The sequence below is a fragment of the Fundulus heteroclitus genome, chromosome 13 (assembly GCF_011125445.2).
Source record: "Fundulus heteroclitus isolate FHET01 chromosome 13, MU-UCD_Fhet_4.1, whole genome shotgun sequence".
NCBI classification, from domain to species: domain Eukaryota; kingdom Metazoa; phylum Chordata; class Actinopteri; order Cyprinodontiformes; family Fundulidae; genus Fundulus; species Fundulus heteroclitus.
Window position 1 is genome coordinate 31,404,882 of NC_046373.1, and position 16,399 is coordinate 31,421,280.

The 16,399-nt window shown below is 40.4% G+C and overlaps 1 protein-coding gene across 1 annotated transcript in view; it reads left to right on the plus strand.

Annotated features, from left to right (window-relative positions):
- LOC105937694 (ubiquitin-conjugating enzyme E2 E2) overlaps positions 1-16,399 on the plus strand; it is a 73,092-nt gene that overhangs the window by 49,017 nt on the left and 7,676 nt on the right. Inside the window, exon 4 of the mRNA XM_012879146.3 lies at positions 1,211-1,343. Coding sequence (XP_012734600.2) covers positions 1,211-1,343 — 133 coding nt within the window. The remainder of the gene's footprint in view (positions 1-1,210; positions 1,344-16,399) is intronic.

The following is a 16,399-nucleotide window of genomic DNA, read 5'->3' on the forward strand; positions in this document are numbered from 1 at the left end:
AAGGTCCTCACAATGCAGATTGGGCTAATGCTTAGGTTTAGGACTGGGGTGTGAATCGAGTTTAGGTTAGAGTTAAGCCGGGCGTACACTGTACGAGTTTTTCCCCTTTTCGGGCCGATTCTTCAGTCGTGCGAGCATTTTTTGAATCGGGCTGAATTTCAGCTTGATCGTACAGGGGGGGAGGAGGGGGGACTGGATTCTCACGACTACCTCCCGATCAGGAATCGGACGGTCGGTGAAAATCAAACATGTTTGAAATTCAGTCGGCCGTCGTGAGGTTTTCGTGAGCGCATCCTGCTGTTCAAGCAGAGCTAAGACAGTTTACGAGCCGTTTTTCCCCCAACCTCGCGCAGTGCGCACGCTCAAACAAGTAGATTATTGACTATCGTGACATTGTTGAAAACAAAGAGGAAAAGGCTGGGGTGTTAAATGTGCACGGCCGCCAGCTTACCTCAAGTTCTTTCTGTAAAACTGACAGACCGTAGTAGTCACGTTTGCTCAGCCATGTCTTTGTCCAAATACATCGTCGCCTTTTCTTTTTAGGGCTTTCTGCACACAAAAATGCACATATTGCCAAAGCAGCGCGTTTCTCTCCGGTAATGTTTACAGTAGCAATCGACACTTCCGTCTTCTTCTTCTTCTTCTTCTTCATCTTCTTCGTCTTCTTCTTCTTCGTCGTCTTCGTCTTCTTCTGTCTATGTTCGGACGTACAGTATGAGCACTCCGGTCGCATCCGAGCGTTGCGCCGTACACGGATCGTGAGCGGTGAACTTTTAAACCCCGCGGTTCCGTCGCACAGTTTGAGATGTATATAAGTACCACGACTAAAAAACTCGTACAGTGTACGCCCGGCTTTAGGTACATACCTGTGACCTTAGGTTTAGGGTGGGTTCAGGGTAAGAGCGTATAAAGCAATAAAAAATTTATGGAAGCCAGTGGACGGTCGACACAGTGATGGACATACTAACGTGTGTGTGTGTGTGTGTGTGTGTGTGTGTGTGTGTGTGTGTGTGTGTGTGTGTGTGTGTGTGTATGTGTGTGTGTGTGTGTGTGTGTTTCACATTGGCCTGCACATAGCTGACACATCAGTCCTCTACAGGGACCTGTCTCATCCACCAACCTAGGCTCTTTCTCATTTAAACTTGTCACCTAGTTGTCTCATGAATTAGACCCTTTAACAACATGTTCTTTTCTTCTTCTGGCCCCGCAGCGCCGGACCTAAAGGAGACAACATCTATGAGTGGAGGTCCACCATCCTGGGCCCTCCAGGCTCCGTGTATGAGGGGGGGGTGTTCTTCCTGGACATCACCTTCACACCAGACTACCCCTTCAAACCACCTAAGGTAAGGAATTCCCTACAGCTCTGCAGAGCGCCCCCTGCGTGTAAGATGCTGCCTTGAACAATGCCACGTTTGTTCCAGCTGTTGGAGGCTTCACTGTTAACACATGGTCATCTGACTCAGTCCTGCATAATGCAGTTGAGGTCAGAAGTTTGGGCTATAATGTGTCTTTTGGGATTCATTTGACCTCTTCTTTTTTTCTGGTTGGAATGATTAGAAGAAGAAAACATACTTTTTTTGTTCCACTTTTGGGAAATGCGGGTGTGACAGTGGCCTAGATTAGTAATGAATGACACGCTATACATCAAACATCACATTTGGAAGACCAAATGTGATGCTGTTGATTTGAGGTTTAGATGAGTAATTTAGAGGTAGCACTTTTTCATTATTATATCCACTTTCCTCACTACCACTGGCAGCTAAACAAGCCCATAGCATGATGCGTGGCAGTTGCTATAGTGTTCTTAGGCTTAAAAGCCTCGCCTCAAACATGGTTCTTATCACTGAGCTGGTGAATGTGGCGTTGAGCAGAAGAAGTCAGAAATGTTCCTTCATAGATCTTGTCTGAGTTCACTCACTAAGAGCCACACAGACGTTCCCATTTGATGGGACTGTTTGTCAGCCCAGTGGGTGCTGTGAAACATTTTAATGCTGGCAAGAAAACGTAATGATCGCTAACAAGGAGTTAACTGTGTTGGATCCACTCTATAAACCTTCAGCGCCTCTTATTAAAGAATTTAGCTGCAGGTGTGTGTATATTTAAGGCTGTAAAGATCATTTGAGCCTGTGTGGATCGGAGAAAACCCACAAGGTATTCAAACCTGTTCACCCAGTTCTCCTTCAGTCTGCTTTGACATGAGCGCTTCAATATTTCCCAAACGTAGAAAGGTTAAATATGTCTACGTCTGAAAGTAGAACCACCAGTTACAGAGAAAAGCCTTGTGCCTCTGCAGTCTTTTTATGTCACTCTTTCAGTTTCAGTTGCTGTAGCTCTCAGTTATGAGCTCTGCTGGGTTTAACAACCTGCCTGATCTAAGGGAATGTTTTCACTTCTAATTTTTACTCTGTCAGCTTTGCTGAGCTGTGGATCCTGATGTTTTTCTCACATAACACTGTATTTATGATGTGACTTTCATGTGGAATATATTCACTCAGTGGCCCAAATTAGATGTTGTTAATCATCAGGATTGAATGCTGTGAATAATGTATTTCTTTCTTAAGCCCCTGCAGGCAGGAGTGTTGAAAGATTTCTTTCCTGAGTCCTGGGGTCCATGGACTGGTTTAAATCACCGTTAAATGGTGCTAACAGAGGGTCATCTTTTACATGGAAGACACTACGTTCTAGGAGTTGTTCATACTGTGTCCGTTGTCAGAGAGCGTTATTACTTGACGTCTTTAATTTTCTCTCCTACTTCCATTATCTGTTTATGCTGTATCTACCTTGACACCAGTTACCAAGACAAGCTGCCCACATTCTTATCATTGCCCTGTTCTCTGCTAACACCAGGTTACATCTCTGACACCACAACTGATTTTATTAGTCTGTATTAAAGGCACCATTTTAGGTCAAACATAGATAAGTTCACACATTAAAATCAACAATTTGTCTCTTTACTAGAATCTGATGACTTTTGGGTTGATTGGCTCTTTCCTTTGACCAGCTGGTCAGAGGCTGAAAAAATCAGATTACTTTCTCTTCCGTGAACACACCAAACCAAAACCAGGTGCTACTGAATACAGCATGCTTTAGTGTGGAAATCTTTACTAAAGGAGGGAGACTTGAAGGTAGCAGAACCAGTTAGGTGTTACAAATGAAGCCTAAATGCTAAAGGAAAAAGGGTTTTCTGGAGGCTGGTTGGCCGCAGAGAGCTTAACGTCTACCAGTGCCGGTCATTTCACGCCTTCATCATTTCATGTGTTTGAGGTTTAGGTGCATTTTTCACCAGAAGGAAAGGGAGACATCCTCTGGACGTTATCCATACTGAACCAGGATGCATTAAAAAGCACCATATGATTAGTGAAACCTTAATTGTCCCTGTTTTTGATATCAAAAAAGGCTACTTCACATCAGGACCAAGTTGGAGGATATGGTGCTCTGCTTGAAAGCTGCTGTATTTGGGGAGTCATAGCTGGACTAAATAAGTCTGCACTCATTTCCATTTCTTCAAAACTAAGCTTTGTTTTATGAAACCTAGAAAAATAGCCTATTCTTAGTTTCCTAAAATTGTTAAAATCTCTTTTCATTTTGCGAGCCTGAACTAATCAATTTCCTTGTCTCTTAAACACATCATTACACCCCCAAACTATCCTGATCTCTAAAACTGCACAGCTTCATAATTTACCAAAAGACATTCTGCTCTACGTCAAGCAGATTTTCGGTGCTTCTGCTGCCAGTTCCCACTGGCATTGCTAAGGAAAAATGACATCAAGAAAAAATCTTCCTGCTGCTCATGCAGGGAAATACTGGCAACTGGTTCTGTAAAAATTTCTAGGCATTTTGCTTTTATACACAAGTAAACGAGGAATTTTAAATTATACTCTGGATTTAATAGGGAGCTTATGAAGGGATGCTAAAATGGATGAAAAATTATATGTTTTTAACTTTCATCACAATACCTTCTAAGCTTTTAACTGCAGTTTGTGGACTTCCTGAAGCATTGCATTAGTCCAGCCTTGAAGTAACATTTGCATGGACTATTTTTTTTGTTTTTCTTTCTTTCTTTGCCTTACTCTTGGACAGAATATTTCTAGTTTTGGCAATATCCCAGAGGTGAAAGAAGAACATAATTAAAATCCCAAATTAAAAAAGATTTTTATAGTCCTAGTTTTTTTTTTTTTTTTTTACTTTATCACTTGTGGCCTATTACTTTTTTCCAGAAATATATTTATTTTTCAAAAGTTCTGGTCCAAAGACAACTTCAGATTTGTCTGAATTTAAAAGTTGTTGATGCAGTTTTCTTGATTTCTTTATGCAGTTTTCACTGCATCAAGACATGCCTCTAGTCTATATAACTGATTTGATTCATCAAGATTTATGAATATTATCAGGATAACAGTGGAAATGAATCCCATAATGTCTGATAATCTTACCAATCAGAAGCACATATATAGTAAAGAGAATTGGCACAAGGACTGAACCCTGTGGTACTCCACAAGTGATCCTAGAGTTTGAAGATTTGTTATTAAACTGGAATCTGTCAGACAGATACAATTAAAACCAGCCTAATCCTTTAATCCCTACAGTATGCTCAAGTCTTTGTAGGAGAATATTGTGATCAACTGTGTCAAATGCAGCACTGAGATCTAACAGGACAAGAACAGACACAAGTCCATTATCTGAGGCCATCAGAATATCATTAGTGACCTTCACCAGAGCTGTTTCATTGCAATGAGCTCTGAAGCCTGACTGAAACTCTTCAAATAGGTCATTACATTGCACATGCTCACATACTTGATTAGCAACTACTTTCTCAAGAATTTTAGATAAGAAAAGAAGATTAGATATAGGTCTGTAATTTATTAAGTTATCTTGATCAAGAGAGGGTTTGTTAAGTAAACGTAGTAAACAGCTACTTTAAAAGCCTGTGGAACATATCCATTTACCAAGGATAGATGAATCATTTCTAAAATGGGCGCATTAATCAAAGGGAATACCACTTTAAATAATAAGGTTGGGATTGGGTCTAACATACAAGTTGAAGGTTTAGATGAAGCTAATATTTGTGGTAACTCAGAAACCTCAGCTGTTTAAAAACAGTCCAAGCAGATAATAATAATAAATCTGAGAGGATTCCAATGAGTTTTTTTTCTTTACGATTTTATATATTAAGAATCCCATGAAGTCACTATTGCTGATCATTGAAGCAGTAACACTCATGTGTTTTTGGTGAACAAACTTAACACAAGAATCAGAGATGTTACTGAGATATTTCTGCTTCAGCTGCCTGCCCCTGTTACACTGTGTGCCTCATTCAGCAGCATTTGACTTCCTTCTATTCAGCCTGTGGGTTTCATGTGTCTTCTGCTGATGCAATGGTGTGTCAGTGTTTACACAGTGAGCTGGCTGACATTGGTTGTTCCCACATCCCCTTTGCTTCAAGTTGGGCTTCTTCTTTTGTCCGAGGTTTTGGTTTCCGATCATCAGAAATCCTTAATTAAATCTGTTGGTTAAACTGTTAATCCAATAATCACACTGGTGATGATGGAACTTGCACTTTAATGGTCACCATTAACAAGACCAACCAAACTGTACACCCATAACAAGAACACTTCTCGCACTCTTTCCTGCTTGCACATCATTTTCTTTCACCTAAAACATGCACAGTAAGTTACATGCAACTTATATTTCAAAATACAGGGAAAGAGGCAACTGTGAGAATATTTCACGACATCTGCTTAAGCAGACCCCAGGACAGTCTCCTTGGGGGTTTGAGATATTTAGTTGTTTTTCCAACTGCTGCTCTCTTCTGTTTTTCTGCTTAAAATGCTGAGCAAACTGAGAACCAAGAACATTTCTCCTGTTGAACATATCTTACCATATTCAGAACTGAGAGAAATATGTGATACTTTGAAAGATTTTTTACTTTAATAAATTGACATGCATAGATGCAGACTAATGTGCTTGTACCCTTACAGCTGTATAAACCTTACCTGCCTGGGTTTCATATGTGATAAAACAAGCTATTTAAGGAAAGTATGTCTTATTTAATTTTTATAAAAATGCCAATATGGAGCGAGCAGATTTGTTGGTTCCCCTAACCACAAGATTAACCCTTCTATTATAGTCATATTTAACCTTAATTTGTATCACAGGTACCTTCACGCTTATAATCAACCATTCAATCTTTTTAAAACAGAATAGACCCCTGAACATGTAGCAGAGGAAGCAAAGGTGAAAGCACAGGAACTGAATAACATAGATGTCCATATTAAAGGTAAAGGTTTCAAGATCATATTCAAGCTGCTTCATAATCTTGTGGTTATGGTTGTTAGTAATAATGAAAAAGTCTAAGGTTCGTAATTCTGCAGTTAAGTTCCTGAGAAATGGACACAAGACGAAATGCAACCCAAGGATCAGACATATGGTGTGTATGGTAGAAAGAAAAAATTAACTCCAAGCTGAGTTATATAATGTTCTTATTGCACCGTCCATCACATTATGAACCAAGATGGACTCCATGGTAGGAGAGCCAGGAAAAACCCACAAAAGCCAGACAGAAATTCACCAAAACTCTTGACAGGTCGTAGCGTTTCTGAGCGAAACTGATGACTTTTGACCTGTCATGTAAGGAACATGTAGCTCTAAAAAAAAACAGCATCATAGATATTATGAAACACCGGGAGCTCAGGTTGGTTTCTGAGAGGCTTTGCAGCATTTAGTACAGAGAACTTTAACCTCTGCAGAGCACAATGAAGTCTCAAGACTGCCAAGGCGTCCTGGAGCCACATATGAAGCCCAGTGTCTGAAAGCTGAGCTTCAATTGTAGTTTATGAGACATCCAAAAGGAAAATAACACATATAAGACATCGACCTAAAACACTGAAGAATGGCTGAGAAATAAGAGATAATTATTTTTTGTTTTGTTTTTCCCATGTGACCTGTTGTGGCTTTTCAGGCATACCATATAGAGAAGCTGGTTGCTTACATGTGCCAGAGCAGCTTTGCTCTACAAAAAAAGATATCTCTAATTGCATATTTTATGTTATTGAATCCAGATCTGATTAAGCATCAAAGTCAGAACGCCACATTGATGTAATAGTAACCTGTGTTTGTATGACCTTCAACCATTAAAAAGCACCATGTAACTTTTAGCCACCAGGGGCGCTACACCTGTAATTTTCAGGTTTTGTGCCCCTGAAGGCCACTGTGTTTACTCCTTCACTGTTCCACGTTAAAAAGTTAAGGGCCCTTTTATTTTACCTCATGTCTGGGTTGTTCTAAATGGGTGTTTATGTGCATGGGAGAACTGAAGCTCTATTCATTTTGAGATATTCTCAGCAGGCTGTCAGAGATGTACTCAAAATGATGCTTTTAAAACAGCTATGCTGCTTATCTAAGAGCCTGATTAATGGAAAATCTGAGATACACATTTCCTTATAGCGTTTGTTAAATTTCGATCCATAGTCTAATGGATGTTTTCAAATCAATATTTATAGATGTCATAAGTATGCAAGGTCATTTTTATAAAATATTTGAAGTTCCAATCCTCCTAAAATTCTAGCCTTTTATAGAAATTTTATACGTGTTAGATGATTTTTTGTTTTCTTTTACCATTATTGTAATTGTAGACACTCTTCCTATGACTGATAAAGGAAACAAATCATATAAGATGATATAGGAAGGGCCTTTGACTAATTTTCATTGATAAAGTAAGCAGAATTGATGAGAACTTACTAGGGTCATTGTCTCTGTAAGACAGGGGTTTGGATTTTCCAGAAACAGTAACACATCTGCATTTAAACAAATTATGTGGATTCTATTATTACTACTATTCTATTATTTGGAATCAACTTGGGAGAGATCCTGAAGCTGCGGTGTGGATGGCCCATTTCTTCTGTCGGGGCCTGGCTTACGCTCTGTAGCTACTTGGTTGTGGCTGATTTCTTTGGGGCTTTATGAAGGTTGCAGTTTGCCTGTAGGATGCCAGGATATTTGTAGCTGTTTTGAACATCCACAATGTTGCCTTGTTGAGCTCGTTAAGAGAGCGGTTAAAAAATGCAGCCCGTGAGTGCACAGAACAGGACCTACACTCAACTAGGACTTAGGGAATTGAGAAGAAGGTTGCATCTTGGCCAATGTGACAGATTTGACAGGAAGGTATGTAGAGAGAAGGTATTATTTCTCCTGAGAGCACGATGATTCACTAGGACCTAGCTGTATCATATTAGATTGTGAAAGTTCTGTTCAACAAGGCAATTTCTTACAGTTGGAACTTGTCAATGCAGAGCAATGAGGCTGTGGTGAGCTTTCTGTGGCACCAGACCTCTTGTCGCTGATGGTGTAAACCCACATGTGGGGCGTAAGAACAAATCACTCATCATGGTCTGCTTTTATGAAGTAATTCAGTATGCCTTGACAGGAAGTTCCCCTTTTTGTGGTTATTCTAGGTCTCTGACCAGTCAGCTAGTTCTAAGTTTCACGTGAGCCCTTCTCTGTTTTATGTGCTGCCATGCATTACTTTTCATTGCCTTGCTGTCTCACAGCAGCTCAGTTGGACAATGTATACTAGTATCAATGGTGACAAGCCAAGTAGAAATAAACCTAAGCTCTGTTTTGACCTTCCAAGTTAAAGTTATTGAAGCCAGATGTTTTCATACGCTACAATGAGACACTAAATTCTTTTCTCGCTCTCTGACATTAAATTAGACCTGTTACCAAAGGGTTACCAAAATAAGTTATGGAAAAACAATGCAAAAATGTTTTTCTTCTTTCTTCAAGGTCAGTAGTTCAGCTACATTTCCTGGATATTTGGTAGAATTACCCTTCAACAAGCTTCTCACTGCAGTTTGCTGAAGTTTTAGCCCATTCCTCTTGACAGGACTGGTGGAACTAGGCCACCTTGCACAAGCACACCCTTTCGTCTCTGCCCATACGTTTTCTATAGGACTGAGATCAGGGCTTTGTGATGGTCGCTCCAAAACTTTGACTTTGTTGTCTTAGAGCCACTTTATAACTCATTTGGTAGTCTGCTGAGGGATATTGACAATTTGTGTCCAAACCTTACCTTCCTGGCAGATTTCATGAGGTGTTGCTTATACAGCTGACAGCTTAGCCAGGGCCTTGGACAACACTTTTTCTCTTTTAAGACACTCTACAGGGGCTGGTCATATAATTAGAATATCATGAAAAAAAAAAAAAATTTCAGCAATTCCATTCAAAAAGTGAAACGTGTATATTATATTCATTCATTACAGACAGACTGAGATATTTCAAGTGTTTTTCTTTTAATTTTGATGATTATAACTGACAACTAATGAAAACCACAAATTCAGTATCTCAGAAAACGAGAACATTATGAAGAGGTCCAATACTGAAGACTCCTGGTGCCACACTCTAGTCAGCTGATTGACTCAAAACACCTCTAAAGGCCTTTAAATGGTCTCAGTCTAGTTCTGTAGGCGACACCATCCTGGGGAAGACTGCTGACTTGACAGTTGTCCAAAAGGTGACCATTGACACCTGACATTAAAGACACAATAAACACAAACTCTCTCCTCTTCAGGAAGACCTTTATACCTTTCCTCTTCCACTGCCAGAAGTAGGCTACCAGGTCTGATCTGTTTTCCAGATTAATTTCATTTTATGTATGCTTCAAAATCACTGGAGCTGTTAGTCAGCTTTTGTCACTGTCCAGTCCCAGTTAACCCAGCTTAAGTTAGAGTTTAATGCAGATAAATCCAAATCCATGCTTTTCTCTAATGGTAAACAGTTTCCTTCTAACCTTCCCAGGCTGTCAACCGTGCATAGGGTCAAAATTCAAAAGGTCACATCTTATAAATATCTAGGTATTTTAATTGATGAGAATCTTTCTTTTAAACTGCACATCCATAAATTCACTCCAAAACTGAAATTGAAATTAAGTTTCCCTTTTTAAGAAATAAATCGTGTTTTTCTCTGCAAGTTAGTAAACATTTGATCACTTCTCCTTTTTTATCTTTGTTGGACTATGGACACCTGCTTTTTATGCATGCTCCAGGTCAGTTTTTAAAGAAATTGATGGTGTTTATCACTGTGCGTTGCGTTTAGTCACTGGTTGTGCCCATAGTGTACATCATTGCTCCTTATAAGCAATCGCACATTCTCAATCTCTGTATGCTCGTAGGCTCTCCCGCTGGCTGACCTTTATCTACAAATCTATTCTTGGACTGCTACCTACATATTTATGTCTACATATGTGTAGAAATTTTAACCGATATGGCCTGCGTTCTCAAGACTTCATCCTGATGCAGATTTCGGGAGTCAGAACTGAACTGGAAAAAAAGGCTTTTAGATACTCTGCCCCATTGACCTGGAATTATATACTAAACGACTGGAAATTGAGAACTCTTTTATCCCTGGCAGAATTCATATCTTTAATAAATGACAGATGTTACATGTTGCTATTTTTTTCCTTCGTGCCCTGGCGACTTGTTTGTTGTTTTATTTTTATTTATTTATTTTGCACCTTTGACGGTTCACTGGTGGAGGGGGCGGGGCATTGCCAATCAAGCATTTAGCTGGACTGGTGTCACACCTGTGGGTGATTGTGGTTCTTGTGACAAGCGAGGCAGTGAAGGAGGCTGCAGCGGCAGCGGACTTTTTGAAAATACGATTAATTGAAAGGACTGTGCGGGAAGGCTCTGCAAAAAAAGAAGAGTACCTTCACCTCGGGAAGGATCTACCTAGAGGGGAGCGTCGGATGTTTTGGCCGGAATTAAGTTTGTTTCGTTTTGTTTGAGAAACCGGCTGGACGCTAATAAGGAAAAGCACCGGGAGAGTTACACGCCAGCTAGGAATAACCATTGATGAACCACGAGTGGTGTATTTTTAAGGAAAAGAAGAAAACTACCTGCATATTAAGGACCAAAGAGAAAAAAAGAAAATAAACTATTGAACGGAGCGTCTGATGGACGAGGATCGCTAGGGCTCGCCCTTCCTCAGGATCAGTTGGTTGGGGAACTCTGATCAGAAATCTAAGGTAAGCCCCCACCACACTGTGTAAGGAGGATTTGATTAGGGAACAGAGTAACGATCCTTTTATTAGGGATGCCTTGTCGAAAGCTGGTTTTTTAGAAGATGTGGCAGGAGAGCCTGTAAGTTTGTATGTGAAAGACGGTGTTTTGATGAGAAAATGGAGAGATCCTCAATGTCCTGCTGCTGAAGAATGGAGAGTGTATCATCAGATTGTCCTTCCCTTTTGTTATAGGGAGGAGATTATGAGATTAGCTCATGAAGTCCCTACTTCAGGGCATTTGGGCATTAATAAGACCAAGGCTAGGATCATGAGGCACTTTTATTGGCCCACAATCCAGAAGGATGTTGTGCAATTTTGTAAGACCTGCCATGCATGTCAAATGGGTGGAAAGCCCAACCAAAACATTCCCCCTGCTCCACTGATTCCTATTCCAGTGGTTGGAGAACCGTTCAGTCGTGTTTTAATAGATTGTGTGGGCCCCTTACCAAGAACTAAGCGTGGACACCAATATCTGTTAACCGTTATGGATGTTGCTACACGTTATGTGGAAGCTTTTGCTTTGCGTAACATTTGCTCAAAAACCATCTTGGATTGCCTTCTCAAGTTTTTTACTCAGTTCGGGCTTCCTAGAGAGATACAGTCCGATCAGGGTTCTAACTTTATGGCTGGAGTTTTTCAAGCAGTGATGAAAGAGCTAGGGATTAAACACTTCAAGTCATCTGTGTACCATCCACAGTCACAGGGGGCGCTGGAACGATACCATCAGACTCTTAAGTCTATGATCAGGACCTACTGTGTGGATCAGCCTGGGGAGTGGGACAAAAGTGTTCCATTTCTCTTGTTCGCTATCCGTGACTCTATCTGTGAGTCTACAGGCTTTAGTCCGTTTGAGTTGGTCTATGGACATGAAGTGAGGGGTCCGCTAAAGTTGGTCAAAGAGAAGTTTTTGGCCAAGGAACCTGACAGAAACGTTTTAGATTACATTTCTGAGTTTAAGGAGCGCTTGAAAGTAGCTTGCACTCTGGCCAGAAGCCAATTGCAACAAGCCCAAAGAAAGATGAAGGACCGTTTTGATCAGAAAGCCGTTTCTAGAAAATTTGCAGTTGGGGATAGAGTGTTGGTACTTTTGCCCATTCGAGGTGACCCCCTGCAAGCAAAATTCTCTGGACCATATATAATCAAGGAAAAAGTGGGGGAAGTCAACTATGTTGTATCCACACCGGATAGGAGAAAGTCGACACGTTTGTGCCATGTGAATCTAATTAAGCCATATCATGACCGGAATACACTACCACCTGTAACTGTGTGTGTTATTCACTCTGATAAGGAGGAAGCAATGGATTCAGCTGAACTGGATTGTATGGGTCCTAAGGATCTTAAGTTGGAAAATAGTGTAGTGTTGGCTGATCAAGAGAAGTTCCTGAGTCATTTAACTGCACAGCAAAAAAGTGATGTGACAGCTCTTCTGAAACAATTTCCTATGTTATTTGGTGACTCACCAGGTTTAACATCTTTAACAGAGCATGACATAGATGTTGGAGTTTCTTCTCCAGTTAAACAACATCCATATAGGGTAAATCCTGATAAAATGGATAAAATAAGACAGGAGGTGAAATACATGTTACAACATGATATTATTGAGCCAAGTATGAGTGAGTGGAGTTCTCCTGTAGTGGTAGTGCCAAAACCTGATGGTTCCATTCGTCTTTGTGTTGACTACAGAAAAGTTAACACCTTAACTAAATCTGACTCTTTCCCAATCCCTAGAATTGAGGATTGTATTGATCGAATTGGTGCAGCCCAGTTTGTTTCAAAGTTTGACCTTCTGAAGGGATACTGGCAAGTTCCTTTGTCAGAACGGGCAAAGGAAATATCTGCCTTTTCTACAAGTGATGGCTTATACCAGTTTAAGGTGCTACCTTTTGGGGTTAAAAATGCTCCTGCTTCTTTCCAGAGGTTAATGACTCGAGTTACAGAAGGCTTGTTGAACTGTACAGTGTACATTGATGATGTAGTATTATATGCTGATACTTGGGAACAGCACATGGAGGATATGACATGCTTCTTTGAGAGATTAAAAGAGGCTGGACTTGTTATAAACTTGCCAAAGAGTGAGATAGGAAAGGCTTCCATAACCTACCTTGGACATGTGGTGGGACAAGGCCAAGTTCGACCTCGTGGTGCTAAAGTGCAAGCTATAGCTCAGATGCCAGCTCCAAAAACTAAGAGGGAACTTATGAGATTTCTTGGAATGGCGGGGTTCTATCGAAAGTTCGTCCCAAATTTTTCTACAGTGGCTTCGCCTTTAACCGATCTTCTACGGAAATCTGCAAAGTTTGTTTGGACAGATTCTTGTACAAAGGCATTTGAACAACTTAAGGCCATTTTGTCCTGCGAACCTATTCTGACAGCTCCCAGTTTTTCTATGCCATTTAAGCTAGTTATTGATGCCTGTGATGTAGGGGTAGGAGCTGTACTCATGCAAGAAGATCATTTGGGAGTAGACAGACCTGTTGCCTACTTTTCCAAGAAGTTAAATCCGCATCAGCGTAGATATTCCACAATAGAAAAGGAGGCTCTAGCTCTGGTACTTGCGATTCAGCACTTCGAGATCTATGTCTCAAGTGGGGAACACCCTGTTAAAGTGTATACTGATCATAACCCACTTACGTTTTTAGAAAAGTTTAAAATGAAAAATCAGCGAATTTTTCGGTGGGGTTTGGTCTTACAGCCCTATAATCTTATGATAGAGCACATTGCAGGGAAAGACAATGTAATCGCTGATGCTCTGTCAAGAATGTAAGAGATAGGTTAGAGATGTAGGAAGTTTGAGATTATTAAAAAAAAAAAAAAATTTTTTTTTTTTGTTTAGGGGGGGAAGTGTTACATGTTGCTATTTTTTTCCTTCGTGCCCTGGCGACTTGTTTGTTGTTTTATTTTTATTTATTTATTTTGCACCTTTGACGGTTCACTGGTGGAGGGGGCGGGGCATTGCCAATCAAGCATTTAGCTGGACTGGTGTCACACCTGTGGGTGATTGTGGTTCTTGTGACAAGCGAGGCAGTGAAGGAGGCTGCAGCGGCAGCGGACTTTTTGAAAATACGATTAATTGAAAGGACGGTGCGGGAAGGCTCTGCAAAAAAAGAAGAGTACCTTCACCTCGGGAAGGATCTACCTAGAGGGGAGCGTCGGATGTTTTGGCCGGAATTAAGTTTGTTTCGTTTTGTTTGAGAAACCGGCTGGACGCTAATAAGGAAAAGCACCGGGAGAGTTACACGCCAGCTAGGAATAACCATTGATGAACCACGAGTGGTGTATTTTTAAGGAAAAGAAGAAAACTACCTGCATATTAAGGACCAAAGAGAAAAAAAGAAAATAAACTATTGAACGGAGCGTCTGATGGACGAGGATCGCTAGGGCTCGCCCTTCCTCAGGATCAGTTGGTTGGGGAACTCTGATCAGAAATCTAAGGTAAGCCCCCACCACACTGTGTGTTCCGTCAGGTGCCCGTTTTTTTTTGTTTTGTTATTTTTTTGTCCACCGTTTCCTCTTATTCACCGTACCATGTTTATTACGACCCCTATCTTCTCTCAATGAGAAGACAGATAAAACGAGCCAGAGTGAGAGGTAGCGGGGCGTAACACAGAGTACAAAGCATGATTGGAGGTTGTGACTGCACTTTGTGAACTGATAGTTATACTGTGTGATTTATTCAAATGTGTATCTGAGGTTTTAATCTCAGTGAGTTTTTTATCTGGTTACATAAAAAAAAACTGCTTCAGGCTGATATTCTTCCATAAGTGGAATATAGTTTCTACATTTTCCTACAAAACATCCTTCTTCCGTTGTTTTTTAAAATCATTTTAAAAAAATTGTTTTAGTAATTTGCATTGTAGTTTGTTTATATGAATATAGTTTAAATAGTAACGTCTAATAAGATGATAGTTTCTTTAGCGCAGGGATAGTTATTCACACAATCTATAAAAAAGATTGTGTGAAGAGCGCTGATGTGTTTCATTTCCTCCCAGCCCCATACACCAGCAGCATAAAACAAAATAGGACTAACCACGGAATCAAAACATTTGTAAAAACAGAAAAGCCTGTATCAGGAAAAATCTTCATGTTATTCTGAATAGCTCCCAGAGCTCTTCCAGCTGATTCTGATAAGTGTTTAGTTCCCCTTCACACAGTAAAGATCACAAATTCATTGAAACCCAGTCCAAGGTATCTATCAGAACTTGTGAACTCTAAAGATGATGGTCCTTACATAAAGTTGTTTGAACTGTAATGTGAGCCGTAATGCCCATTAAAGCTTGCAAAATCATCATCTGAGCTTTACCTAATTGCCTAAAGGCATGGTTAGCTTAGGGTGTGGTAGCTTCAGACTTCCAACTCCATCACTCAGGTGTATTAGGTGCATTATATTCATGACTGCAGCCCAGCAGAGCTGACCTGCAGCCTGCAGCCTGTCTCCTGCTCCAAAAGCTGCCTTCCTGGCAGTCTACGCAGAGGGCAAAGTGAGCTCATCTGAGCTTTGTTTGACCTTCTGCTGCCTTGTTTTTCCAGTGAGGCTGTGAGATGTGCCATCCAGCGGTTCAGTGAGCAGTCAGGCAGCAGCTGCTCCATTCCCTGGCTCGCTCTAATGTTAAAATAAAGAAACTGTTCCAACTGTTCAACGAGGATATTACCTCGGCTTTTGGGTTTCAGCCAAGAGATTATCCTCCTCTAACTAACATTGATTTATTTCCTCGCAGCTTTCAGCTAAACCACAGTTTTCATGTTATCTTCCCCTGAGACATACATGTTATTTTCAAACGAGGTTGTTTAGCACTCCTCGGGCCACAATGAAGCAAGCTTGGCTCATTCTCTTCCCTCCTCTTTTAACTAAACTGTTTTGATCTGACCTAACCAAGGTATGTTACAGTTTATTCTGTTCCACGGTTAAGATCTTAAAGCACACATGTTTGACATACGAACAAACTCAAGTGTAAATCAAATGTCCGGCTTGTTCCCTTAGCCGCTAATGCACGTCTGTTGGATTTAGAGAATTAAAGAAAAAAGAACAACTAAGGTAAGAAATAGACCAGTAAAACATTTTTAGAAACTCCACATGAATATATTTTTTAGCTAAAACAGTTTTCCCAGCGGATATAAAAGACTTCTATAATTTGATAAACAACTAATCAAACATTTTGTACAGAGTAAAAAAAAAGAAAAAAAATGCAATGTGGAGCAAATACAATAATAATTTATGTTTGTTCCCATGTACGTTTAGATGCTTGTTTGAAGGGAGCAGGATGAAAAAGTTCTGAAAATGTCGATGGATGTGACTCAAGCATCTTGTCATCAGGCTACCCTTGATTAGCACTTAGTGTTTATTCTTTT